At 43.0% G+C, this 24977-nt stretch overlaps 1 protein-coding gene across 1 annotated transcript in view; it reads right to left on the bottom strand.

The window, feature by feature from the left end:
* Window positions 1–24977, bottom strand: part of KTN1 (kinectin 1) — a gene marked incomplete in the record, with an annotated part of 2305074 nt that overhangs the window by 1846863 nt on the left and 433234 nt on the right. The window contains 1 exon segment of the mRNA XM_044074427.1: window positions 1386–1454. Within this exon segment, the coding sequence (XP_043930362.1) occupies window positions 1386–1454 (69 nt within the window).

Genomic DNA, 24977 nt, shown 5'->3' with positions numbered 1-24977 from the left:
GAGGAACCAAGACAACTGGGTGGGCAATCGGCTCCGGAGCTGACTGGGCTGGAGCCGAAACCAACTTTTGGAAGACTGGAGACTGAAACAGCCTTTGAAGTACCCTGTCTATGTCCGAATCCAACATTCTCGAAGACAGAGAAGAGATCGAACGAGTTCGAGTCGACTTCTCCACCGGTTCCGTAGGACTGGGGGACCAGCTCCAAATCGTCTCAATAAATATCCGTGCCGAGGGAGACTCCACAACCATAGCAATTTCCCTCGGGCGAGTGGACTTTGGCCGAAGGAAGAGTCTGAGCGGGCAACTCTCATCGGCTCCGAAGACAGTGGAGCCGATGAAGGTGACCCGCCTCTCGAAGCTCTAGCCGTCGGCTCCGAAGCCAGAGGAGTCGAGGCTGGAGGCATCGAGGCAGACCGTTCCGCCCTCGGCTCCGAAGTCTGTGGAGCCGATGGAGAAGCCTGCCGAGATTTTTGTGTGGCCGGTTCCAATGGGCTGGTCGGAGCAGACGATTTCTTTTTCTTCGATGGTGAAGAGGAAGATGATAAATCCTCCTCAAAAGAAGGTGTAATAAGCCCTTTTAGAATAAATTTGTTTTTCCTCTCTTGGAGGACTCGGGAGGAAAAAGCGTGACAAACGCTGCATGACTCCTGAAGATGTTTAGGGCCTAAACAATACACACACAATGAGTGATCGTCTGTTATAGACATCTTGTAGCTGCACTTAGAGCATTTTTTTAACCCTGAAGGTCTATGCTCTTTCGACATGTTTACAGAAGCACTACTAATAATTTCAAAAACTTTCACAAAACTTAGTTAAAGAAGAGTAAATAAGGACAAAATCCCTCTAACGTAAACGGGATTACTTGTCCAACTAAACTATAACACTAGAAAAAAAACTCACACTAAATACTTCAACACGCGCGAGGGCAAGGCCCCTCTAACTGAAACGGGATCCTTTCCCTCGAATTAAAGACAAGTTTACCAGAAAAATCACAGAAAACTCAGTCACACAACTATAGCTGTTAAAACAGCTTTTGGTTATAAGAATCAAAAATTTCTGACAGAAATTGTTTGAAGAAAAAAAGCACTTAGCTCAGCCAAGTCCAAGATCACGTCTTTGCTGTAAAGCGGCAAACGAGATCTGGGGAAGCAGTGGTGGGGCATCCTGGGATGTAGGATAGCTCAGCCAATAAGAGACTTCGTTCTATAGTATAGCGTGCCGAGTCGGAGCCGAGGATCGGCTCCGAACCCATCAGTACAGAATGTAGGCGAGATAGGATCACATAACATCAAATGTTATTTGGCTAATTCCATTCTAAACATGATCACTAGCAAGGAGAAAATCTATTCCATATTTGAAATTCATAACAGAGAAATCACTTTACCTGTGTTGTTAACTGGGTATGAAGTTTTTGCACCTGAGACTTCAAGGCTTCTTTCTGGCTAATAAGATCCTTTGAAATCAGGATGACAGAGAGAAAACAAGAAAGACAGTAAGTCATGCAGAACTTCAACAAAAGAATTTCTTAAATCTCTGTGAAAACAGAAAAAATAAAGGAATTAAAACAATACAAGTGTCAAAATCAAATCTAGATTCATCTGTAAATTTGCAGCTAATGCCACATGATTAACAGACAACACGTTATAACAGACGTTACAATTCAGTTCTTACAATACTTATCTACAATCATAGGTTCAGCCTAGCCAAGAATTTCACCCATGTTCCCTCAAAGTCAGCACCTATTTCCCCTGTCCAACAGGGATACAGGTGGGATCCCAGGGGTATATTTTCTGTTTCCTAACCAGTCGTCCAGGTTCCTCTTATAGAGGGCTAGAGAGGTACTATATGCTTGACATGGAGAGAGAGTCTATTCCACAGATGGGGGAGTCTTTGGGACACAAATCTATCCCACCAACAAGTTCTATTAATGTCACAGACCAGGTTAAGGACTTGTGTGCAGGTTGTTTGAGTGAAGTTTGTCTTACGAATATACAGTAACTCCATCAAGGCTGGGTCTGAAATGGCCTTGTATGCCAGACACAGGTTACCTCTGAGCAGTCTGTATATGAGTGAGTAGAGGGACAGGGCTTTTAGCCTATCTGTATAGGACAGGTGTTTGAGACCCTGGACTTTCCTGGTCAGGAACCTCTTTGGTCTCTCCAACTGCTGCATGTGCTTGGCAAGGTACATGCCGAAGGGGGCACGGCACTCAATAATGGGTCTGATAAGGGAGGAGTACAGGGATGTTATGACCTCCTTGTTCCTAGATGAAATGCCCTTATCTGAGGTAGGCCATGTAGAAAGCCTTCCATACAATGGAGGCAACGTGGTGCTCAAAAGTCAGGTTGCCATCATGAACATAAAAAAAGCTGGATCAAGAACCACTGTAACAATAAGCCTTCTAAGGCAGATCACTTTAACAGTAACTCATGTTTGTATTCACTTACTTCACATGATCTCCTTTTCTCAGTCAGAGTTGATCAATTGTACCCTTTACCCCAAGGCCAACACTGTCGTTTTAATTACTACACAAGGTATTGACATGCAGTCAGGCCAATTGCTAGACAAGGTATTAACAAGCAGTGTAAAGAATGTTCTTCTCCATTATTTAGGCATCTTCTGGCCATCACATCAAACTGTTCAGACTAAACAATGGCCCTTTGCATAAAGACCTACTATAATTATTCTGCAAGTACTTATAACTCTATAATGTCCTAGTAAAACAATTATGAAACTCTGTACTGAACGACCTCTCCTTAAAGCACTACGGACAGGGAAAGTACTTTGTACAACCATACTACTTTCTTCACACAGAATCACAAACTGTAAACATATGGGTAGATTCTCAATAATTGCCACGCTCAATAAGGACATCTACAGAACCCCTATAGCGTGCATCCATGTCAAAAATCTATCTTAGCTCTGCAATATGAACAATTCAACAGGAAAGAAACCCTGAGCCTTGTCTGGTTATTGAACCTTGGACCCCCCCCCCCCCCATCAAATTCTGCACTATTATCATTGCCACTGGATCAAATGAAGTCTTTCGGCAGTTGGGTACCTGTACCCCCCGCCCCCAACTTTTTTTTCTCCTTAAACTAGGGAAGCCACCATAAAGGTGGTTTTAAACACACATGCATACAATGCAGTATAAAGCATGAGCCAGATGTTGTAGCAAAAGGAAAGGAAAGGAAAACTATGACCCTTGTACACAGACTGAATGTAGGAGGGTCATAGCTTCACTGTGGTTGCCACTGCAACTGGAACAACAAGGAGTCTCTGTACAGTTAGATAACGGTTTCCCTTCAACTAGGAAATCACCATGAAATCATTTTAAACACAAGCATCCAGTGCAGTACAAACCCTGAATGTAGTAATCTAGTACCAGTTCAACAAGAATGGAAAACTCAGATCCTCGTCAAGCGACTGAACCCATGACAACCTGCATTCCATACGGACAGCCCTGTTATATGCCTTCAGGTTTTAGTGCATCCCACATAATGACTTCTACAGGATTGCTTCTAAAATATGACACTGGCATACACAGCTGCTATTACATCAAAATGTAATTACATTTGTTACAGCAAAAGGCAATATAGTAAGCTACCCAGTTAAAGTCTCCTGACGGATAACATCCCCTCTTTCACATTCTTAAACAAAACAAAAAAAGCTAAAGTTTTTCTCAACTCTGTAGTTCTTCCAGTTTAATCTCATGTGGAATACATGTTCTCTTTCATTTCGCAGAGTTAAAAGAATGGCAGCTGTACAGAATGAAAACCAATTGCTAATACTACTGACATTTAAGGTGGTTTATCTTCAATGACACTCTCATCATAAAATGCCAAGGTAGGTGGGTTAACACAGTAAGGCTTTCAACTCTGATATGCTTTTGAATGAGTGAATAGCATTCAGAAAATGTGCTTTTCATGATAGGCAATTTAAGTCCACTACCAGACAGTTTAAAGAAACAGTCAGCTCCAACACAGAATCTCTTAAAGGAGAAGTCTTCTTGGTGATCTAACATGAAGAACTATTTTAAGGAAGATTTTTGATCTGCGGTGACCCGTAGAAATCACACTAAATAAGCTGAGAACTTAGTATAACTGCAGATGTTACAGATTTCATACAAGCATCCTAACATCGAAGTAAAAAAGGAATGTTTGTCCACATCACCTTTAGTTCTTTCTTACCTATGAACAAGGATCTGATAGAAGCTACAGCACTAGTTCAGGTGGCAAAACAGCTATGGCAACCCACCCAGAATCCTCAAAGTTCCTTCTCTTAAACAAACCTGAGGTGGGGGTCTTACAAAGGTGAAGAGCAGGAAAGTAGGAATAAACGCTGACTGGATATCCACCCTAACTCCAGGCTAAAAATGGGTGAAAGACAGTTTGGCAGGAGGAAGCCATTACTACAGCAGCAGTGAACATTCCAACAGCTACTAAATTCCTACACAACTATACTATGCTCTTTATATTGTTCAGTGCTGCATCAGTGCTACCTCCTGGGAAGATTCCCAAAGGTTATATAGCTTGCAGTGGCTGGCAGTATGAAGGAGTGTTTGTCAGCACTCTTGCAGGACAGCCATAGCAAAACCTGTCCTGATTCTGGAGACATTCAAACTGCATCATATGGAAAACTATAAACAAATGACCAAGTATCTGAACACTATAAAGGCAGACTGATTGCTACTGGTCATAAAATACCCTTACATGCCCTGGTACAGCTCTTCCATGAAAAGTACAGTTTTGTAAGGACTTACTGTAATAGTAGATGTCCTACTGATCACTGTTGCAGTATTCCTGACATATGGGTGGCCACTGCTGACCGGATGCCAAAACTTTACCTTCCTGGGGTCATACATCCAAAATATGACCTCAACTTGTATACGTGGGGGGTGTAAGATGTTCAAGCATAGATCCTTAGGCCATATCCAAGCCAGTGGACTGAAGACTACTGAGAGAGGGGACACTGGTTAGCTAGGAAGGACATAGTTCAAACAGGCAAGAAAACTCTTCCATTCCTATGTAACGGAGCAGAGTTTAAAGCAAAAGGGAAGAGGAGGAGGAAAGTTGAAGTGATAGAGAAGGGGGTGGAGGGTGGGATGGAATGGAATATCGCAATGGTGATCAGTAGAATGCCTACTGTTATAATAGTTATTACACACCTGTACTAAGTCCTGACTGAAATCACTATTGCAGTATTCCTGACATATGGGCAATTTCCACAGCTGAAGGAGGAAAGCATGGAAGTTAGCTACAGAGTATAATAAAAGAGTTGTCCAGCAGTCCAGACAGGACTGATCAAGCAAAGACTGCCATGTACCTGGAGAAAGCATCACTTTTGTAGTGCTTGGTAAAGGTGTGTACATAAGACCAAGTTACAGCTTCCAAGACTCACCTGGGATCTACTGCCATGTGAAAAGCCTTCAAGAAAACCACTGCACTACTGCAATGTGCTTTAGGGCAGGAAAGCAAAGTCTTAATATAATGCAAGTAGCAGACAGAGTTTTAGAAACTGAAGCTGTGACAGTTTGGAGACTGGCTGGCTGATCTTGTGGCTCAAATGATACAAACAGCTGGTCAGTCTTTCTGAAAGATTTAGTTTTGTCTATATAAAATCTGAACTGGCTGTGAATGTCCAGAGATCTTCACCTAGATATTGCAGCAAATGATGTAAAACTGTAAATATCCAGAGAAAAAAATGTTGGTAGCACACAACAGGTACGTTAGCAAAAGTACGTTTAATATAACAGAACACAGAGAAAGTAAGCGCTTTCGTAGACAACTCCCGCTTCATCAGATGAAGCGGGAGTTGTCCAAGAAAGCGCTTACTTTCTCTGCGTTCTATTATATTAAACGTACTTTTGCTAACGTACCTGCTGTGTGCTACCATTTTTTTCTCTGAATGTCCAGAAAGACCAGATCCTTTCCCCCCAATGTTTTGAGGAATGGAGAAGAAAGTGGGTAGGTGAACAGCCCGATTAAGGGATAGCTTGTTCACTACCTTAGGCATGAAGAACAGATTAGCCCCGGGAGGCATCCCGTCTTTGTGAAAAAGGAAAGGGGGAATGGCCATAACAGCCTGTAACTCACTTTTTTAGCAGATATTCTTGTTGTGTTCTTAAATCTGGTGGCTTCTGAGTTGCCCACCCCTACATTAAATCTTATTTTGGACATTCCTCCCAGTCCCATCTCATCAGCTTATTCTACTGAGTAGAGATCATTTGGGAAGGCTCACCCACCTTAGTTTCTCAACCTTAAATTATAGTGCATCATCCCTTCCCACAAAATTGCACTTTACTCATCTGCTTTTAATTTATTTGTGTCTCTTCCTACTTTATTTCGCTTTTGCTGCCTGCTCTTAAAAATACTCAACTGCATTTATTCTGCAGCATTTATTACTGCTTGTTAGTAGCCTGATTAAATTGTAACTTTTATTCTAAGACTTTTGGTTTAAGCACTTGGGCTTCAGGCCAGTTATTTTACATTAAGAAGGTTTGTGGTCTGCACTCTTGTGGGAGGAGAGGGTAGAATCTGTGCTTCTGAAATGGGAATTTCTGGTTAAAAGCTTATTGTGCCTGCTTATCTGAACTATTTCTTTCTGAAATTGGTGTGCTTTGTTTGCTGTAGACCTACTGAATCTAGCTTTGTTTGTATAACTTGAAGGTTCCACTGCACCCTAGTGGCAGGAGTGTGCAGCTAGAACTTCTCCGATTGAAGACTGCTGGAACAGGGCTCAGCTTTGAGCTTCTTTATTGGTTAATTGGTTAATTTGTTTAAAATCAGTTTGCTCATTTGCTACTGTTGTATTTAAAAAAAGTTCTAGCTTGTTTTCCCGCCTTTCCTGTTACTAGAGAAGTCCAGACACAGATTTGCTATATTCAGGACTGTGTTGTAATTTCTGAGTGCCACAGACATTTCTGTGTTAAAAGAAAGCCTCTCAGCTCATCAGTGGGAGTGGTAAGCTCTAGGTAACCCATCTACCACAAGAGGAATGGTTTCTAGCTCCCTTTCAACTTTCTGCTTTAAAAGCCCGTGTCTGCATGGGTATGCGTGCTGTGCAGTGTCACTAAGCTAGGACAAACTATTACGGGTGCCAGAAAGTCTACTCTTCAATTTTCCCTTAGATCTTGCTAGTTTTCTTCTCTCTTGCATTTAACTAGCTTAAATGCCTAGCACTTCATCTGGCTTCTTGTAGCAATTATTGTAGCACACAAGTGCTAACAGCACTAAAGGTCCTATAAGGAAACAGCTCCAGTACTTAATGACCATCCCTCCTAGCATGTCTAAAGGTCAGTTCCCTGTCCTTTCTCCCATTAAGCTGGTGAACTTGGGCATTCTGAGGCAGTGTAGTAACTGCCTAATGTACACAGACAAACCCTCTCCTCTTACCTCCCAACACTCAGACTTGTGAGAGATGCACTTATATATACAAACTAGAAGACATGCACTCAACAGCCAAGACCGGAATAGCTGGTCAAGAGGAGAAGGTCAACACCTGCACCACACCACATGGAACACAGCCCTCCAGAACACCCACCATCACATCTCTCATATAAAAACACAAACTACACACCCACCTTCGTGGAGGCTCTCAATAGAAATCTACCCAAACAGTAGAGACCTCCAAATCAGAAACGCACTAGACCACCACAACACAGCACAAATCACAAGACACACAGCTCTCCTACACAGTGTGCCCCTCAACCTAAGCCCCTAAGGCAAATCAGCTTGCCCAATACACTAATCCAAAACAAAGACAGCATCCTGGACTGGATCCTTATCCTGACCAGTACTCAGCAGGTACTCACCCAGAGGACATGAGTGATCACTTACTCACCTATGTTATCAAATTCAAGAAAATCACCCCCCTTCTTACAACCATAAAAAAAACAGGAACAATAATAAATTCAACGCCTCCATTTTTCAAACTGAACTTAAAGCCCACAACTGGACAATACTCAAGTCTCTTCCTCTTGAAGAGGCAGTTATCTACTTCAACACCACCTTCCTCAAGATTCTAGATTCCCATGCTCCAATACGGTCCATTAGAACTAAAACCAAAACCGCACCATGGCTCTCTAAGGAAACAAAATCCAAAATCCTATCTAGAAACAAGATGTGGGTCACATGGCGTACCTCTAAAGACCCACACTCCCACCAAACCTTCCGGCAACTTAGAAATGAAACTAAAGAATGATCTTAAATGATAAAAAACTTCTTCCTCCACCTCCAACACAAACACCTTAATAATCCACAAAACATCTGGGCAGGCTTAAACAAGCTCCTGCACCCAGGCCAGGCAACCACCCCCACTCCAACAACTTGCAAACAACAGTGCCCTGTAAACATTGCTAACACATTCAATAGTTTCTTCACAGAAACTATACAATCCCTGGCCACACAATTCAAACAAACAACCAGCCCACTCCACTACCCATGCCAGCAGAATACTACAACTACATCAGATCATCTATTTACCTTCAATCCAGTACCCATATCCTTTATAACATCTCTTCTTAAAAAACTAAAACCCACTAAGCTAGCAGCTGACCTTCTCCCAGCTGAGTTTCTGCAAAAGCAGCTGAGGCCATTTCCTATCCGTCTCCATAATCATAAACCGTACCTTGTCAGAAGCCTTCATCCCCTCCATATGGAAAATGTCCCACATTATTCCTCTCCATAAAGGTGATAGCTCACTAGAGCTAACCAACTACAGACCTATAGCTATACTCTCACCCCTGGCCAAAATTATGGAAAAGTGTGTCCACAAACAACTGATGGAACACCTCACCAAAAATAAAATTCTAGCCAACTCCCAACATGGCTTCAGGCCAAATCACAGTACCACATCAGCCCTACTATCCTTTTCTAATACCATCAATAACTTCAGAAACAGTAATAAACTATCATCTGCTCTTTTCTTAGACCTCTCCAAGGCCTTTGATATGGTGAACCACATTCAACTCCTCCATACATTAAAAAAACTATCACTCAGCAATTCCACGCTGAAATGGTTCCAATCCTACCTGTCCAATAGGCAACAGGCTGTTCTATGACAGGACAAATCATCTACATGCCTACCTGTTACACTTGGAGTTCCCCAAGGATCTATTCTTGGCCCTCTTCTCTTCACCATCTTTGTTAATGACCTGCCCACAATCACCCCCCATGCCACATGCATTCAATATGCAGATGATTCGACTATCATCAGCACTGCCTCCAACCTGGCAGACCTCACTGCTTCAACCCAAGACACCTTCAACCTAATAGAAAAATGGTTCTCAAGTCGACAACTAGTTCTCAACCCCAACAAAACAAAACTACTTACTTTCTCACCCACTAACAAGACTCTTCGGCCGACCTTCTCTATTACATCCTCCAATGGAATCACTATATCACCAGAAGCTCACACAAAGCTATTAGGTGTTACCATTGATAACTCCCTTAAATTTGACACCCATTTCAATCTTACCATCAAAACCGTCAATAAAAAGCTTGGCTCTCTCTATAAAGTAAAACACTTTCTCACTCCTCACGCTAAAATTACAATTGCCAGCACACACCTACTATCAACTCTTTTCTATGCCTCCCCTCTTTACAAACCTAAACAAGACAACCCTTAACAAACTTGCTTCTTGTTACAATCACATAGCTAGATTTGCCACAAATTCCACCTTTAGAACGCACCACTGCACTAACTTGAAGCAACTAGGGTGGTTAGAGTTTTCCAGCCAACTCCATTTCAACCAACTCAAAATGGCTCACCAGATACTGTATCACCCAGAGAAAACACCAGCTCTGAAAACATCATTCACCCCTATATTAACCTGCAATCTTTACGCTCCTCCAATAAGATCTTAGCTCAAACTACCAAAGCCAATAATTCTGCTGGGGATTCTCTATTCTCAAACTTTGTAGGTAAAATGTGGAACTCCCTACCGACCATGCTCACCTCAGAACCCTCACTCCTACAATTCAAAAAAAAGCTTAAACCCCATCTCAATACTCTCTGGCAATGTCCCTGTTCCAAACCTGATTAACCACTATCATTTACCCTTCTTTTACCTCACTATCCTTAACCGCTTTTTAACAAGGCGCCTTTGTAACTGACCTATGTTTTTTTTTATTTGCTGCTGCTGTTTTTTTTTCCCCAAGATGTGATGTATCTTTATATTGTATTTAGAACTCAACTATCTTGTTCATATGTCTGTTATGTACTTGGAGCTTTTCTCCCCGGGCCTCCGCTGAAAATGGACATGTATCCAGTCGGACTCTCCCGGTTAACAAATGTAAAATAAAATAAAAATAAATAAAATAATCATAGGTGACCCGCTAGTGAGACACACTGAAGTCCCATTCATTATGCTGAATAAGGAGAAGGTAGCAGTCAGCTGTCTGTCAGGTGCTAGGATCTGACAACACACGCACTCAGGTCACTCCACAACAAGTACAAGTATGACCCTGTCATTGTCCATGTGGGTGTGAATGACTTGAGATGCACATCTCTGGACTATATGGAGAGAGACATGGAGGAGGTCACGGATTATGTGGCCCAGGCAGGTATGACCCTAGCCCTGAGCAGCATCCTACCAGCGCCTTGAATGATACCGCAGTACAAGCCGAAAATGATAGACTTCAACAATCGGATAAGTTTCTGGTGTCATTCTAAGGGGATCCAGTAACTGTCTGCTTGGGATGACATGATTGACAGACCTCGATGCTTTGCCAGAGATGGCCTGGATCCGTCATCCCCTAGGTTTCCAGATACTGGCTAAGGCTCTTGCCACCCTTATAGTGCCTTTTTTAGGCAGTGTTCCAAAGACCAAATTACCACCGTAACAGCTATAAATAAATGTAATCTGAGGGTCATGCTGCTCAATGCTAGAAGTCTAAATCTCAAGATGCACTCGCTCGAAGCACTCCTCAAAAAGGAGAACATATACATTTGTGCTGTAATGGAGATCTGGTTTAAAGCAGCAGAAAGCACCCCTAAGCTACCAGGCTATAACTCATTCCATACCTTTCAGCCCCAGAACATGGACTGAAGCTCCAAAAACAGTGCAGTCTCCATATTCATAAAGGATATGCACACCTCCAGACTAGTAGCCCAACATAACGCATCAGAGATATGTCAGGTACAACTAACAGTGGGTAAGATGGCGATTCAGGTCATAGCCTGCTACAGGTCACCAACCATGTCCCAAGACTCTCACTCCACGTTCCTAAGCACCCTGGAAACTATTAGGGTCCAACCCAACATTCTCGTACTGGGCGACTTCAACTACCCCTCCATCAACCGGGAAAACTACTCATGTACCAATACACTTGCGCAACGCTTCTGGGAATTCAATTCCAATGTGCTGTACCAGCTCATTCTTACCCCCACTAGAGGAAACAACATCCTTGACCTGGTTATTACTAACATGGACAACTGCTGCTCAACACCAATGGTCAACTCCTCCCTGGTTAGATCTGACCACAAACTAATCACCATGGAAATCCACATCTCACCCACACCACCAGCAAAGGTAACTACCATGAAAAACTTCTCCAAAGCTGACTTTGGGCTCCTAAAAACAGAGATGGCTAATTTCACGGCACCCATGCAAATGGAAAATAGGTGCATGACCGCCAAATCATACACCAATGCACTGTACGCACACGTACATAATTGCATGGAACTAGCCATACCCAACATAACCAAGACACTGCTCCAAAAAAAGGAAGCCAATCTGGTGGTCCCCTGTCATTAACAAACTCTACACCAGAAGGAAGAAACTGTTGCAGAAAAAGGTGAAGTCCCAAGACTGGAAAGACTCCCTTAGTCTCAACAAAAAGTTGAGATCCCTCATCAAAACCTCTAAAGCTAGCTATGAAGGCAAAATTGCGGCAGACACTAAAAACAACCGCAAAGCCTTCTACAGTTGTATCAAGAATCTCCATGGCAATACCAAGATTTGGTCTGAGTTACTGCACAACGGTACCTCCTATACTGAGCCAGCAGATATTGCCAACATACTGGCCGACAGATTCAGTGCCAACTTTACCCCTCTCTACCCCCCTAAAGGACCAATCACAATACCAGAAGAATGCCAGACACCCATCATTACTGCAGCACACGTTAAAGCTGCATTGCCCAAGGCCAAGAATACAGCTTCCATGGGACCTAACAATATCCCTGGCTATGTTCTAAATGAACTACAAAGTGAACTGACACCACACCTGTGTGCCCTGTTCAATCACAGCCTCACCTCAGGCTTTGTCCCTACCAAATGGTGCAGTGCTAGTGTCATTCCTCTCCATAAAGGGGGAGCGACTACAAACCCTGGGAATTATTGTCCCATTAGCCTGACGACTCTGGTATGTAAGGCTATGGAGGGCATCATCGTGGACCTAATTAACAAGGATACAGGGAATTTCCAAACTCTGCATCCCACGCAATTTGGTTTTGTGAAGTTTAGATCATGTCTGCACAACCTGGTTGACTTGTTTGAGTCGGTCACCAGAGCTGTGGATGAGGGCAAGGCAGTTCAAACAACCTACCTTGATTTGATCAAGGCCTTTGATACCATTCTCCACTCAGGAATTATTGAGAGACTCACAAAACTAGGCATCAACCCCAGTATCACTAGGTGGGTTGCAAACTGGCTCACAGATAGAACCCACAGTGTGTAAACTGCAGACCAAGTCAGAATGCCAACTAGTCACGAGTGCAGTCCCACAAAGATCAGTCCTGGGTCCTCTCCAGTTTGGAAATTATTTCTCTGAAGTCCAGGCCAACATGGAGGGACTCTGGCTGACAAAGTTCGCCGATTGCAAGATTGGAGCCATTATTAACTCCCCAAGTGATGTAGACATGTTACAGAAAGGCCTCACTGAGACCAATGACTAGTGTCGAAACCATGGCCTTATCCTTAATGCCAAAAAATGTAGCATCATTCCCTTTGGGAAAAACTCAGTTCCTACTAATTACCACATTGATGGTAGCCCACTGAACACTGAAGGCATAAGAGATCTGGGGACACAGGCTGACAGCAACCTCTCTGATCACCACATTTCCACTGTGGTCAGAAAGTCCTATGTGGCACATCTCATTACCAATGGTTTTGCATCCAGCAAGAAAGAGGTCATCATCTCTCTCTCTATACTCTTCCCTCATTAGAACAATCATCGAGTATAATGCCCCATTTGGCATGTACCTCACTAAATGCCTGCAACAGCTAGAAAGGCCACAAAAGTACCTCACGAAGAGGATCCTAGGCCTTAAACACATGCCCTACATGGACAGACTAAAAAAAAAAACTCCAGCTTTTCTCTGTCTCATATAATCCATTAAGAGGTGATCTCTGCTTGACTTACAAAGCCATGTCGGATCCAGCCCTGTTAGAAATGTTACACCTAAAGAAATCTCAATCCCTCCGCACCACACGTTTCAGGGACCTCAACCTCATTACCACAATCAACAGAACATGGAGGGACAAGTTCATAACTCAGAGACCGCCCATGCTCTGGAATACACTTCCCATACATGTCAAGCAGAGCACCTCACCGGCTCTTTTCAAGAGAAATCTTGATGAGTGGATGGGGAAAAGAAAGTTCACCCTGGGGATCACTGCAATGGCTCTACTTTATATAGGCGCCAGGAACTAACGGCAGCATGATGTCAGGGCAGTTCTATGGGCTAGGCTTGTAAAGCCTTCAGGGCCGTTGGCCTAGTACACACCTATAAACCTATGTGACAGCCATGAGAAGGACAGACTTCAAGTACAGAATTAGAGATAAGCAGAAAATGCTGGGTCAAAAAGGCAGTATAAGTTTTCCTAACACAAAATTAAGATCCCAAGAGGGAAAGACGCGTCTGACTTCCAACCTAGCTGACAGGTGAGCTTTTATAGAAAAGTAAGCCAAACCTGATTAAAAGTAGTTTGCAAAAATATTACAGTACAACAGGAACTTGTGACAACAGTGGGTCCTGACCATGTTTGAAGCACCAATAAGAAAACCTTTTCCTATTTCCTATTTCTAGTAGTGGGTTTCCTACCTTCTTGTAGGACTTCAGCAACCGATTCAGAAAAAAGGTGTCTGGGAAATTAAAATCCTATCATCCAAGGGTTAAGATGAGAAATGGAAGACTTGGGTGGAGCAACAATCCTTTTTGCCAAGTTATCAGGTCCAGCTGAATAGCAATTCTTCTGTAATTTCCCCTCCGTAAGGTGAAATGGCAGGGGAAACCAATGATGCCTCAGCAAAAATGGTGTCAGTAAAAGCAGTTTGGGAGCGTCATTTTGTGCCATAAGAATTTTTGGAATAGGCAGAGGAGGAAAAGCAGAGAAACTTCCCAGTCCACTGGAAGGAAAAAGTATCTGTCCTCCAAGCTATGGGACAACAGTCCCTGGTGCAGAACTGGAGGAGCTGATGACTGCAAGAGGTCTATCTGAGGAATGTCACATTGAAGGTTGGCCACCTGGAAAACTTCTTTGTTCAGCATCAACTTCCATTCATTGGGTGTCCTCCAGTTAGTGGCTTACGGCGTCTGCCTGCACACTGTCCTGAGAAGGGATGTATGTGGCTGAGAGCATGACGTCCATTTGGGTTGCCAAATTCCATGCCTCCTCCTTCTGCACAGTTGGTAAGACCTAGTCCCTCCATGTTTATGTACCACATGACTAACACGTTGTCTGTATACACTAGGAGTGGCCCAGATTTCCAGAGGTGGGCAAAAATCTGAAAAGATTGCAGAAGAGCCCTAATTTCCTTAAGCTTGATATGTTCTTTCAGGAAATGAGGTTGTAGTTTCCCCTACACTTGGTGTAATCCCATCAATGTCCCCCACATCTCATCCAAACTGCCTGTAAACATGTTAAAGGGGAGGAGGTTTTAATGGCAGTCCTGGGTTGTGGAGGACAGTAGAATCTGCCTGCAGTCTTTCATGGTCTTAACTTAGTCTTGCATAGTTTAGAACAGGATGGTAGTCTGAATACCAAACAGCAAGTCTTTGTCCAAGGGAGAATCTAAAACATTTGGTTTGAAAGCCTCAGGGATATGGTAGCTGTGAGGCCATGCATATCTGTGAATAACAGGTCCATTGTCTAGAAATATCCACAGCATCGTAACTGCATTTAATGTTGTGTATGGCTATTTGAGTGGCCTGGGATAGTAAGCTCTGCATTTGATTATTAGACTCTGTTGTAGAAGAGTCCAATGTAAATACAGGAAAGATAAAGTATTTTATTACTTGAGTCTGGTAGTTAATTGCCCTAAAAGTAAGTGCAGCAGAAGGGCAAACCTTTTCCCCATCTATCCTTAGCTCTACTATCTGTCTTTAGGTAGGTAGGGCATTAGCTCTAGCTCTAAGTAGAAGCTTACAGGGTTTATCTGACTAGAGAGAGACTGCGGAGGGGTTTGCCACTGGATTCTTGTATAAATATTTTATGTCAACAGGCACCTAGTAAAACCAGTCTGTTCTTTTAGGAGAAAGTAGTTAGGAATCAAGTGCAGAAGAAATGGATGAAACATGTGCTGGAAAGCCTCAAGGACAGGAGGGACTGGAGAAGGGGCAGGAGTACCCATCTCCAAGAGGGTGCAATACTTCTTCTGAACATTGGAGATCTGTATTGATTGTCATTAAAAGTGTTTCATCAGCTCTCTATAGTCTACCCAAGGAAAGCTTCCTCAACAGGGGAATTTGGTGATAGGGAGTCCTCTTCGTCAGAAGAGATTTGTCCTGGAGAATGTGGCCGAGAGGAACAGTCAAGAGAATGGTCACAGTCATAGCCATGTTCTTCGGAAGAGGAAACCAGGGCAGCTTTTTTGTGGAGTAGCCTGTGGTTGTGAAGACCCAAAGTAGAGAAGTTTCAAAGCCATAACAGTTTTAAATAATCCCTGCAAGAAGTATATCCACTCCTTTTCCCGGTCTGCTGAGGGAGAGCCCACATGCCTAGTCTTCTGCTTTTTCTTTTTAGGCAGGACATCTGCCTGCATGCAACGTTGAAGTTTGGAACCCTGTCTGACTTCTACTACAGAGCCTTGGATCTCTGACCAACCTAAAATTTGAAGTATGATGTGTGGTTCCTTGGAAATGAAACCGCTCCTTGGATATATCAGCAGTCTGCAAGGCCTCAGGAGCCATACCAGCCTCTGAAGGTGTCTCAATAGGGGGCAACTGAGAAGTAACCTGATGTATCATGGGTTCTAGAACCTCACAGGGATGTTTGAGTCAGAAATACTGGACTGCAGCTCCATTTGAGGCCTCTCATTTTTTCTTCGGTGACAGAGGGACGACCAAGGATGCAGAGTAAGCCATCTTGGACTCAGCCAAATGTTTAAGATGCTGGGTCCCTAGAAAGGTAATGAGTGTGGAAATCCTCGACCTAAGGGTTTTGAGAAAGAATGACTGACCAAGACACTGGATAGTGTTCTGGGCCTAGACATAAAATACACTTGCTAAGCAAGGCCTTGTGGGGAATCTGCCTACTGCACTCCCACTTATCCCTCCCTAGAGGACATCTAACAATCAACAAAACAGAAGAAAGAAGGAAGGCTGCCCAAAAGGGCATTTAGCTAGATAAATAATCAAAGTAAAGGTAACAATGACCAAATGATCAGTCCGAGGGATGGACAACCTGCCTTCGGGTTGGGAATGAGATGGTCTGAGAATCCACGCTCATAAATCCATCTACATACCCCAGTGCATACAAGCTGAGGTCATGTGGACGTACGACCTTGGGAAGGCAACATTTGGGTACCCCAGCTGGAAGCCATAGGCTAGACGTTTGAAAACAAGTCTATTTTGACAAAGGCCTGCCCTCCCTATGCTTTGCAATGGCTATGAACAGATAGTCCAAGTCCATTTTCTCACAGTTTTCTCTTCAGATCAAGAAAACCTTACAAACCTCTTGATCTGACAAAATCTATAAAACAAAAGTGGTAATCTGAATATACAGCTACTTTAAATGAACACGGACTCAGAGACTTAGTTCAAAGAGTTGAAGGGATTTAATACAAAAACTTTGGAATTTATGGATAGAAGCCAAGATTCACTCTACTTCCCGAACCACAACTCACTCTCATGCTACTCCCTTAATCATTTGTTCTGTTAATCCTGGCTGAGATATCTTGGCTCCTCCAGGCTGATTTAGCATGGATCAGGCTACTTTCCCCACTCAGAATCATTACTTTTACTTCACGCATAATTAGAGAGTCCACCACTCTACAGAAATGGTCAGTGGTGAGCAGAGAGGGGTTAGAAATCTGAGTACAAAGATGCACTGATGAATGTATAACAAGGCAATAAGCAGAGAAACAGCCAAATATTTGACTCTGATAATCACAGAAGCTGTGTATTTTCTGGGTGTCAAGTAATTCTTGGTTCTCACTGAAACCGTCCCTGTCCTTCATTTTTGGAAAGGGGTCTCCAAATGAGAAATCCTCTGGAGGGGAGATGGGCGATAAGGTATCCTTAGTGAATGATGTATAAAAGTCTGTATAACCCAGCTCGACCACCTCACGAGTCTAAAGATTCAGATTATTCAAAAGGAGATTTTCCTATTTCCTCTTCTTCTGTGGACCCCCAAAACTAACGGCTGATCTGTGAGAGGTTGCAAATTCACAATACTAAGCTGCCATGAAGGGCCATTTTAAGCCTAGCCAATAACCCAAGGTCACAAGAATGAAATCTTGCATCAGTCTCATGTCATCTGAAGTGGGCCTGAGTAGGGGTGAGGATAAACTTCTCACTTCAGGCTGAGAAAAGATTTGGAGTATCTTGTGCCTGCTGCTAGGGATGGTGGCCACTTGCAATTTCACCAGTAGTGGGAGGATGCTGCCAACTTAAATAAGGGAGGTGCAGACAACCTTGCGTACAAAAAGTGAAAATATGCTGTCCTTGGTTATTAGAGTAGAACTGTCAAAACCCATAGCCTGCTGAGAGGGGTCCTGACCAGCTGGCGGCTAAAAATCTTCAGAGTGGGAGAGATGTTTTTTCCAATACTACAGCAGATGCCAGAGGGACATTTCTAGAGGCTTTTACACAAAAAGGCATCCAAGATGAAGGGGCTGTAACTGCACTTCATGAGACCCACTGCCCACAAGCTTAAGTGCAGTCTTGGGTCTCAACTCAGAACGTCATCCTCCCATGGCACGTCCCTTTTCTGATGGGCACACTTTTGTGTATTTTGGTAGGGCATCCCTAGATGAAGCAGCAGACACCATGGCAGACTGACAAGACATTCAACTTTTTTCTGATTCAAGCAGTCTTGGAAATTTTTTTTTTGCACATTCCCTTTGAGGGTCTTCTGATTGTACCTCACATAATGATGCCAAGAGGCTATGTTAACTCGGTGCCCAAACAAAATAAATACTATCAAAGTCTTGCTGAATAATTTCTTGGAAATACTATACCAGTTCACTTTAGAAGGATCAATTCAGACACTTGATAACTTGCAACCTACAACAAATGGCAGCAGTAGCTTCCAATCTAAATCCACTTCTCAGTAAGTCTTTGTCTTTCGGCTTATCCTGGTTAGGGCTCGCCACAGCGGAACTCCGGTCCGCTAATGTTTGGTAATGGATTTTTACGTGCCGAGTTACCAGCCCTGACGCACAACCTTCAACGAAGGCACGCCCATTCACGCATGCCTCCACACAGAAGATGCTCTAGCTGAGAATCGAACGCGACAACGCTTTGCTGTGAATAACAAAGCAAAATATATTTATCCAATGGGGTACTTATCTGTGCGCTGAAACAGAATGAAAATGGACTGATCCTCCCATTCACAAATAGCAATAAGGTAAAGATGGCATGGATGAATGCCCTCATACCACAGTCATCTGATCTTCTGAATCTCTGGCCAGATGTCAGGCTATTTGCAGAAGTAGTTAAAGAGTCATCTCTACTGTAACAGTGAACATAAATATGGCATAGTTGCGTACACAACTTATCATAATCATAGATGTTACTACTGCATCATTGATTTACTTGCAAGTCTTGAGACTTCGAGCCACACAGAAGCCCTCAGCCAACCCAAACACAGAACCTTTCACCATCCCCCAGTCAACATAAATACTTGGCTGTCCAACAAAGGTATAACAGATGTACCAGCCAGTGTCATCTTCAAGTCTTTGTCAGAATTCCTTTGAGTCCTATGGTCCTCAGGCAGAATGTGACCTGCCCAACTACCCACTACTGACAGCCAGGAACCCTGGGTTAAAAAAGTGGAGACAGGGAATGGGGATGAGGAGTAAAAAGATGGGTACCCACCCAAATATTACTGTACTGAAAAGGGACAGAGGGGAAAGGGTACTGCAACACAGATCTAATCTAACATCTACAATTATGTTAAACTGTCTGCACAACTGTATTATATTCATTGTAGAAAATGTTACAGTACTGATGCTTGGAATGATTCCAACAGGCTCTAACCACAGAAATGTCCATAAGATAGTAGTGCTTTGTGAAGGTATGTAGAGAACCCAGTGGCTGTTTCTAGAATGGATTGTGAGAGTTCCTTTCATTACTGCTGTGGTGGTGGCTTTTTCTCTAGTGGAATAGGCTCTAACCCTGCCACGGAGCTGCTTACCATGTTCAGGGTAACAAAAGAGATTCAGTTGGCAATCCATATGGAAATGGTTTGCTTTCCTAAAATCTGGACTGATCTGTCTGAGAAATTTGTTCGGGGGAGGTAGAATCTTGTTTATCAGTGTATGTCCAGGGAATGGTATTATTCTCTCTCCCTTGTTTGGAAGCTTTAGGAAGGACATGGGGAGGGACAGCTTGATTCAAATAAATCTTGAAAACCACTCTGGACATAAAAGAATGAATGGTTTTCAAGGTAACTCTGTCCCTATAAAAGACCAAGCATGGTTCCTTGCACATCAAGGCTTGCAACCTGGAGATCAGAATGGAGAGATGATAAATCAACAAGCAAAGGAGAGTAGATTTGCTGGAACTGAATGCACCCTCAAGTCTTTGTGAGTGCCTTCACTAACAGGACACTGTTTTTCACAACATCTCACCCAGACATGGATACATAGACTGTATTTTATATAACATTTATCATGGACAGAAATAGGTTAAAAAAAAAATAAAAGAAAGCTGGGTGCAAAAGACCCAGAGTAACAAATTGCCCAATCCTGGTAGGAGCACTGGTGTCAGGACTGGAAAAAAATGACAGTGGAAAATCGAGACATGGAAAAATTCCTACAATGGCGCTAGGCCAGGCCCAGGGGGAGGATGGCCCCCTTCCTGTAGAAGGAAGTATCAGTCAACAAATATCAAAAAAATTTTACAGTGGACTATTGAGGATAAAAAAGAAATAATGTACTGTTACCGTTATGCAAGAATTCCATAAGATGTACAAAAAGATTAAGAGAAATTAGAGGAAAGAAAAATACTTGCACATGAAAAACTGTCAGAAGCTTCCAATAAAAAATGTGCTCATTAACTCAACAGATTTATGAACATTACATAGACCAAACAATCTTGGGCCATCTGGAAAAGAAGCAACGGAGGATGCCAGAAAATATAAAGAACAAAATCTAGATATTTTTGAAAGGTACAAAAAAGAAATATGGACATGGGAAAAAATAGATTTGATATGGTGCAATATTTATTCAAAGGAAAAACCCAAATTAATCAATACAAAAAAGCAGCCCCAAAGACATTTAAAGAGCAATTCAGATATGGAAAATTTCACAAAACTAAAAATAAGACCACAAAGAGAGAAACGTAGAAAAGAAGATTCGTAAAGTAGAAGCTAAAAAATAAAAGCTGAAGTTATGGAATACCTGCAAAGTGAAGGATTTAATTTAGAAAGTCTAACACAGGTTATATCACAGTATGATGGAACAACAAGCCCCCCCCTCCCCAAATACGGAGAAACAAGAGCAGCAGGAGCAATCTGAAGAAATATGGACATGGAAAAGACAGACTTAATATGTTGCAATATTTATTCAGACTTAATATGTTGCAATATTTATTCAAAGGACAAAGAAAAACTAATTAATACAGAGAGCAACACCAAATATATTTTGATAGAAATATAGGCAAATGCATCTGGATATGGAAAATTTACAATACAAAAAATAAGAAAAAGGGAAAAGTAGAAAAGATTAGTAATGGAGAAGTTAAAGAAACAAAGTGAGATTCTGGATTACCTGTGAAGTAAAAGATTTAGCGTATAAATTCTAATGTTGATAACACCACAGCAGGATAGAGCAATGGCTCCCCAATTAAGGAGAAATCATTGGACAGGGAAGACATCTGATCAACTGCCATATGAAGATACTTCAGAACCCTCTATAGGAAACCAGTACGAAAGTTCAGATGGAGATGCACAACAAGAGAAGGAACAGGAAACTGCGGCAACTCTGATACAGTCAGTGTTATGGAGAGTTAGGCCAGTGAGTTCCCATATGAAAGAGCAACAGATGACATGGGATGAAAGTAAAGAGAATATGGCAAGAGGAAGATACTGTGGAACTTTCTACAGAATGCCTGCAGAAAATGGAGAACAAAGAAATGTGCCTCAGTTTATAAGAAAATTATCTATGAAAAGAGTTGCTTGATTTAATAGACAAGGGCAGACAAAGTTTCATAGGTTGGTACAAGGCTATTGGCCCTGGGCCTATACAAGCCTAGCCAAAAAGGTACCCTGGCTTTCGCCACCCAAGAAAATTATTTATCTGTGCCCCTATCGAGCAGAGCCACACAGATGATCCCCGGGGTGAATTTCCCATTTCCCATCCAATCAAGATTTTTCTTGACGAGTGCTAATGAGGAGCTTTGTTTGATATAGACAGGTAGTTTGTTCCAGAGTATGGGAAGTCTCTGGGACAGAAATCTATCCCTCCAGCATGTTCTGTTTATTGTAGTGACAAGGTTTAGGTCTCTAGAGCGTGTAGCTCAGAGGGATTGGGATTTCTTTAAGTGGAGCATGTCCAACAGCTCTGGGTTTGACACAGCTTTGTATGTTAGGCAGAGATCGCCTCTGAGTAAGCAATATGCAATGGAGTAAAGCTGGGAGTTTTTTGAGACAGTCTGCGTAGGGCATCTGTTTGAGGCCGGTAATCCGCTTTGTGAGGTATTTCTGCAGCCTTTCCAGTTGTTGATGTCTTGTGAGGTACATACCAAAAGGGTTGTTGTACTCTATATAATGGGTCTAATGAGTGACGAGTAGAGGGGAACAATGATCTCTTTTTTCCTGGATGAGAAACCTTTTGTGATGAGGTGTGCCACGTAGAAGGATTTCCTGATGACTGTGGCAATGTGACTATCAAAGGAGAGACTACTGTCCATCTGTGTCCCAAGGTCTCTTATCACACTTCCGGTATTAAGTAGACTACCATCTATGTGGTAGCTCAGGTGTACAGAGTTTTTCCCAAAAGGGATGACAGTGCACTTTTTGGCACTGAGCTTGAGGCCATTGCTTTGACACCAGACATCTGTCTCCGTGAGGCCCTTTTGTAGGATGTCCACATCGTTAGGAGTTTCGATTATGGCTCCTAGTTTGCAGTCATCTGCGAACTTCATTAAGACCTTCTGTGTTAGCCTGTACTTCAGAAATGCAGATACCAAACAGGAGAGGACCCAGGACTGAACCCTGTAGTACTCCACTTGTCACTGGTCTGAAGTCGGATTTGGAGTCTGCTACTTTCACAGTGTGGGTTCTGTCAGTGAGCCAGTTGGCAACCCATCTTGTGACATAGGGATTTATACCTAGTTTAGTGAGTTTATCTATAATTCCAGAGTGGGAGACTGTGTCAAAAGCCTTAGCGAGATGTAGATAGGCTGTGTGAACCACCTTACCCTTATCTACGGCTTTGGTGACTGTGTGAACCACCTTACCCTTATCTACAGCTTTGGTGACTGCTTCAAAGAAGTCTATCACTTTAGGAGACATGATCTGCCTTTTACAAACCCGAACTGAGTGGGGTCCAGAGTTTGGAGATTACCAATGTCTTTGTTTATAAGATCCATGATGATACATTCCATGCCCTTGCAGAACAGGCTCGTTAGGCTAATGGGCGGTAGTTCCCAGGGTCCGTGGTGGCTCCACCCTTTGTGGAGTGGGATAACTATCGCTGTGCACCATTCAGTGGGCACAAAGCCTGAAGTGAGGCTATGATTGAACATGGTGCTTAGGTGGGGTACCAGTTCACTCTGCAGTTCGTGTAGAACGCAGCCTAGGCTCTTGTCAGGTCCCATGGATGCTGCGTTCTCGGCTCTGGAGTGTGTGGTTTTTACCTGTACAGCCGTGATTACAGGAACTTTGCATTCATATGGTATAGAGATGGGCCCTTTAGGGGGTGAGAGGGGGGTAAAGTTAGCACTGAACCCATCTGCCAGGATGTTGGTAATATCAGTTGGTTCTGTATATTTAGTGCCATTGTGCTGTAACTCAGAGCAGATCTGAGTGTTGCCACTGAGATTCTGGACATAGCTATAGAATGCTTTGTGGTTGTCTTTAGAATCAGTGGCGATTTTGTTTTCGTAACTAGCTTTGGAGGATTTTATGAGGGATCTCATCTTCTTACTAAGGCTGACCAGGGAGTTCCTCCAATCATGGGATTTTACTCTTTTTTGCAACAGTTTCTTTCTTCTGTTGTAGAGTTGTTTTATGGCAGGAGACCACCAGATTGGTTTCCTTTTTTTTGGGGGGATAGCATCTTGGTTCTGTTAGGGATAGCACGATCCATGCACTCGTGTAAGTGCTTATAAAGTGCATTTGTGTAGGATTCAGCAGTTGTACTGCTACTGTCTGACTGCATGGGTGTCGAAGTTTGCCACTTCTTTCTTAAGAAGCGTGAAGTTGGCTTTGGATAAATTATTTACGGTGGTTTCCCTAATGGGGGGTGGGGACGGGATGTGGATGTCTAGGGTGATTAGCTTGTGGTCGGATCTGACAAACTAGGAATTGACCTCTAGTGTGGAACACTGGTCACCCATGTTGGTAATGACCAGGTCTAGGATATTGCTGCCCCTGGTGGGGTGTGGATACGTTGATCCAAGGCACTGGAATTTATGTATTCCAGAAAACATTGAGCAAAAGATTTGGTAAATGAGTAGTTTTCCCAGTTAATAATGGGGTAGTTGAAATCACCCATTATTAGGGTGTTGGGTTGTACCCTAATATTTTCCAGTGTATCAAGAAATGAGGAGTGGGGAATCCTGGGGCATGGTGGGGGATCTGTAGCAAGTTACAATTTGGATTGCGGTCTTGCCTAGTGTTAGTTGCACTTGGATAATCTCTGATGGATTATGCTGAGCAACTAGGTTGGAGGTGTGGATATCCTTAATGAATATGGACACGCCTCCATCTTTAGTGTTTCAGTCCAGGTTAGGTGGCCGAAAGGTGTGGTATGAATTATAGCCTGGTAATGCAGGGGTGCTCTCTGGAACCTTGATCCAGGTCTCTGTCACTGCACACATGTTGATGTTCTCCATTTTAAGGAGTGCCTCGAGTGAATGCATTTTGAGGTTTAGACTTCTAGCAGTGAGTAGTATTACCCTCAGATTTTGCTTGCTTGTACCAGTTTAGGCGGTGAATTTGTCATTTGAACCTTGCCTAAAAAAGGCACTATAGGGGTGGCAAGAGCCTTAGCCAGTAGTATCCGGAATCCCAAGGGCGACAGGTGCAGGCCATCTCTGGCAAAGCATTGTGGTCTGTCAATCACGTCATCCCAGGCAGACAGATACTGGACCCCCTTAGAATGACACTAGAAGCTCAGCCAATTGTTGGTCATTTTGTCCTTGTACTGTGGTATCATTCTGGGTGAATGCAAGTTGCTACTCAGGGCTAGGGTCATACCTGCCTGGGCTACAAGATCGGAGAGCTCCTCCATGTCTCTTTTCATGTAGTCTAGGGAGGAACGTCTCAGGTCATTCACACCAACATGGACAATGAGAGAGTCATATTTGTACTTGTTGTAAAGTGACCTGACTGTGTGCATTATGTGGCAGATCCTGGCACCAG

This window comes from Protopterus annectens, chromosome 6.part0 (genome assembly GCF_019279795.1).
Source record: "Protopterus annectens isolate FY-2018-M chromosome 6.part0, PAN1.0, whole genome shotgun sequence".
NCBI classification, from domain to species: Eukaryota; Metazoa; Chordata; order Ceratodontiformes; family Protopteridae; genus Protopterus; species Protopterus annectens.
Note: the sequence above shows the minus strand (reverse complement) of the source record. Positions and strands in the feature narration are given on the sequence as shown.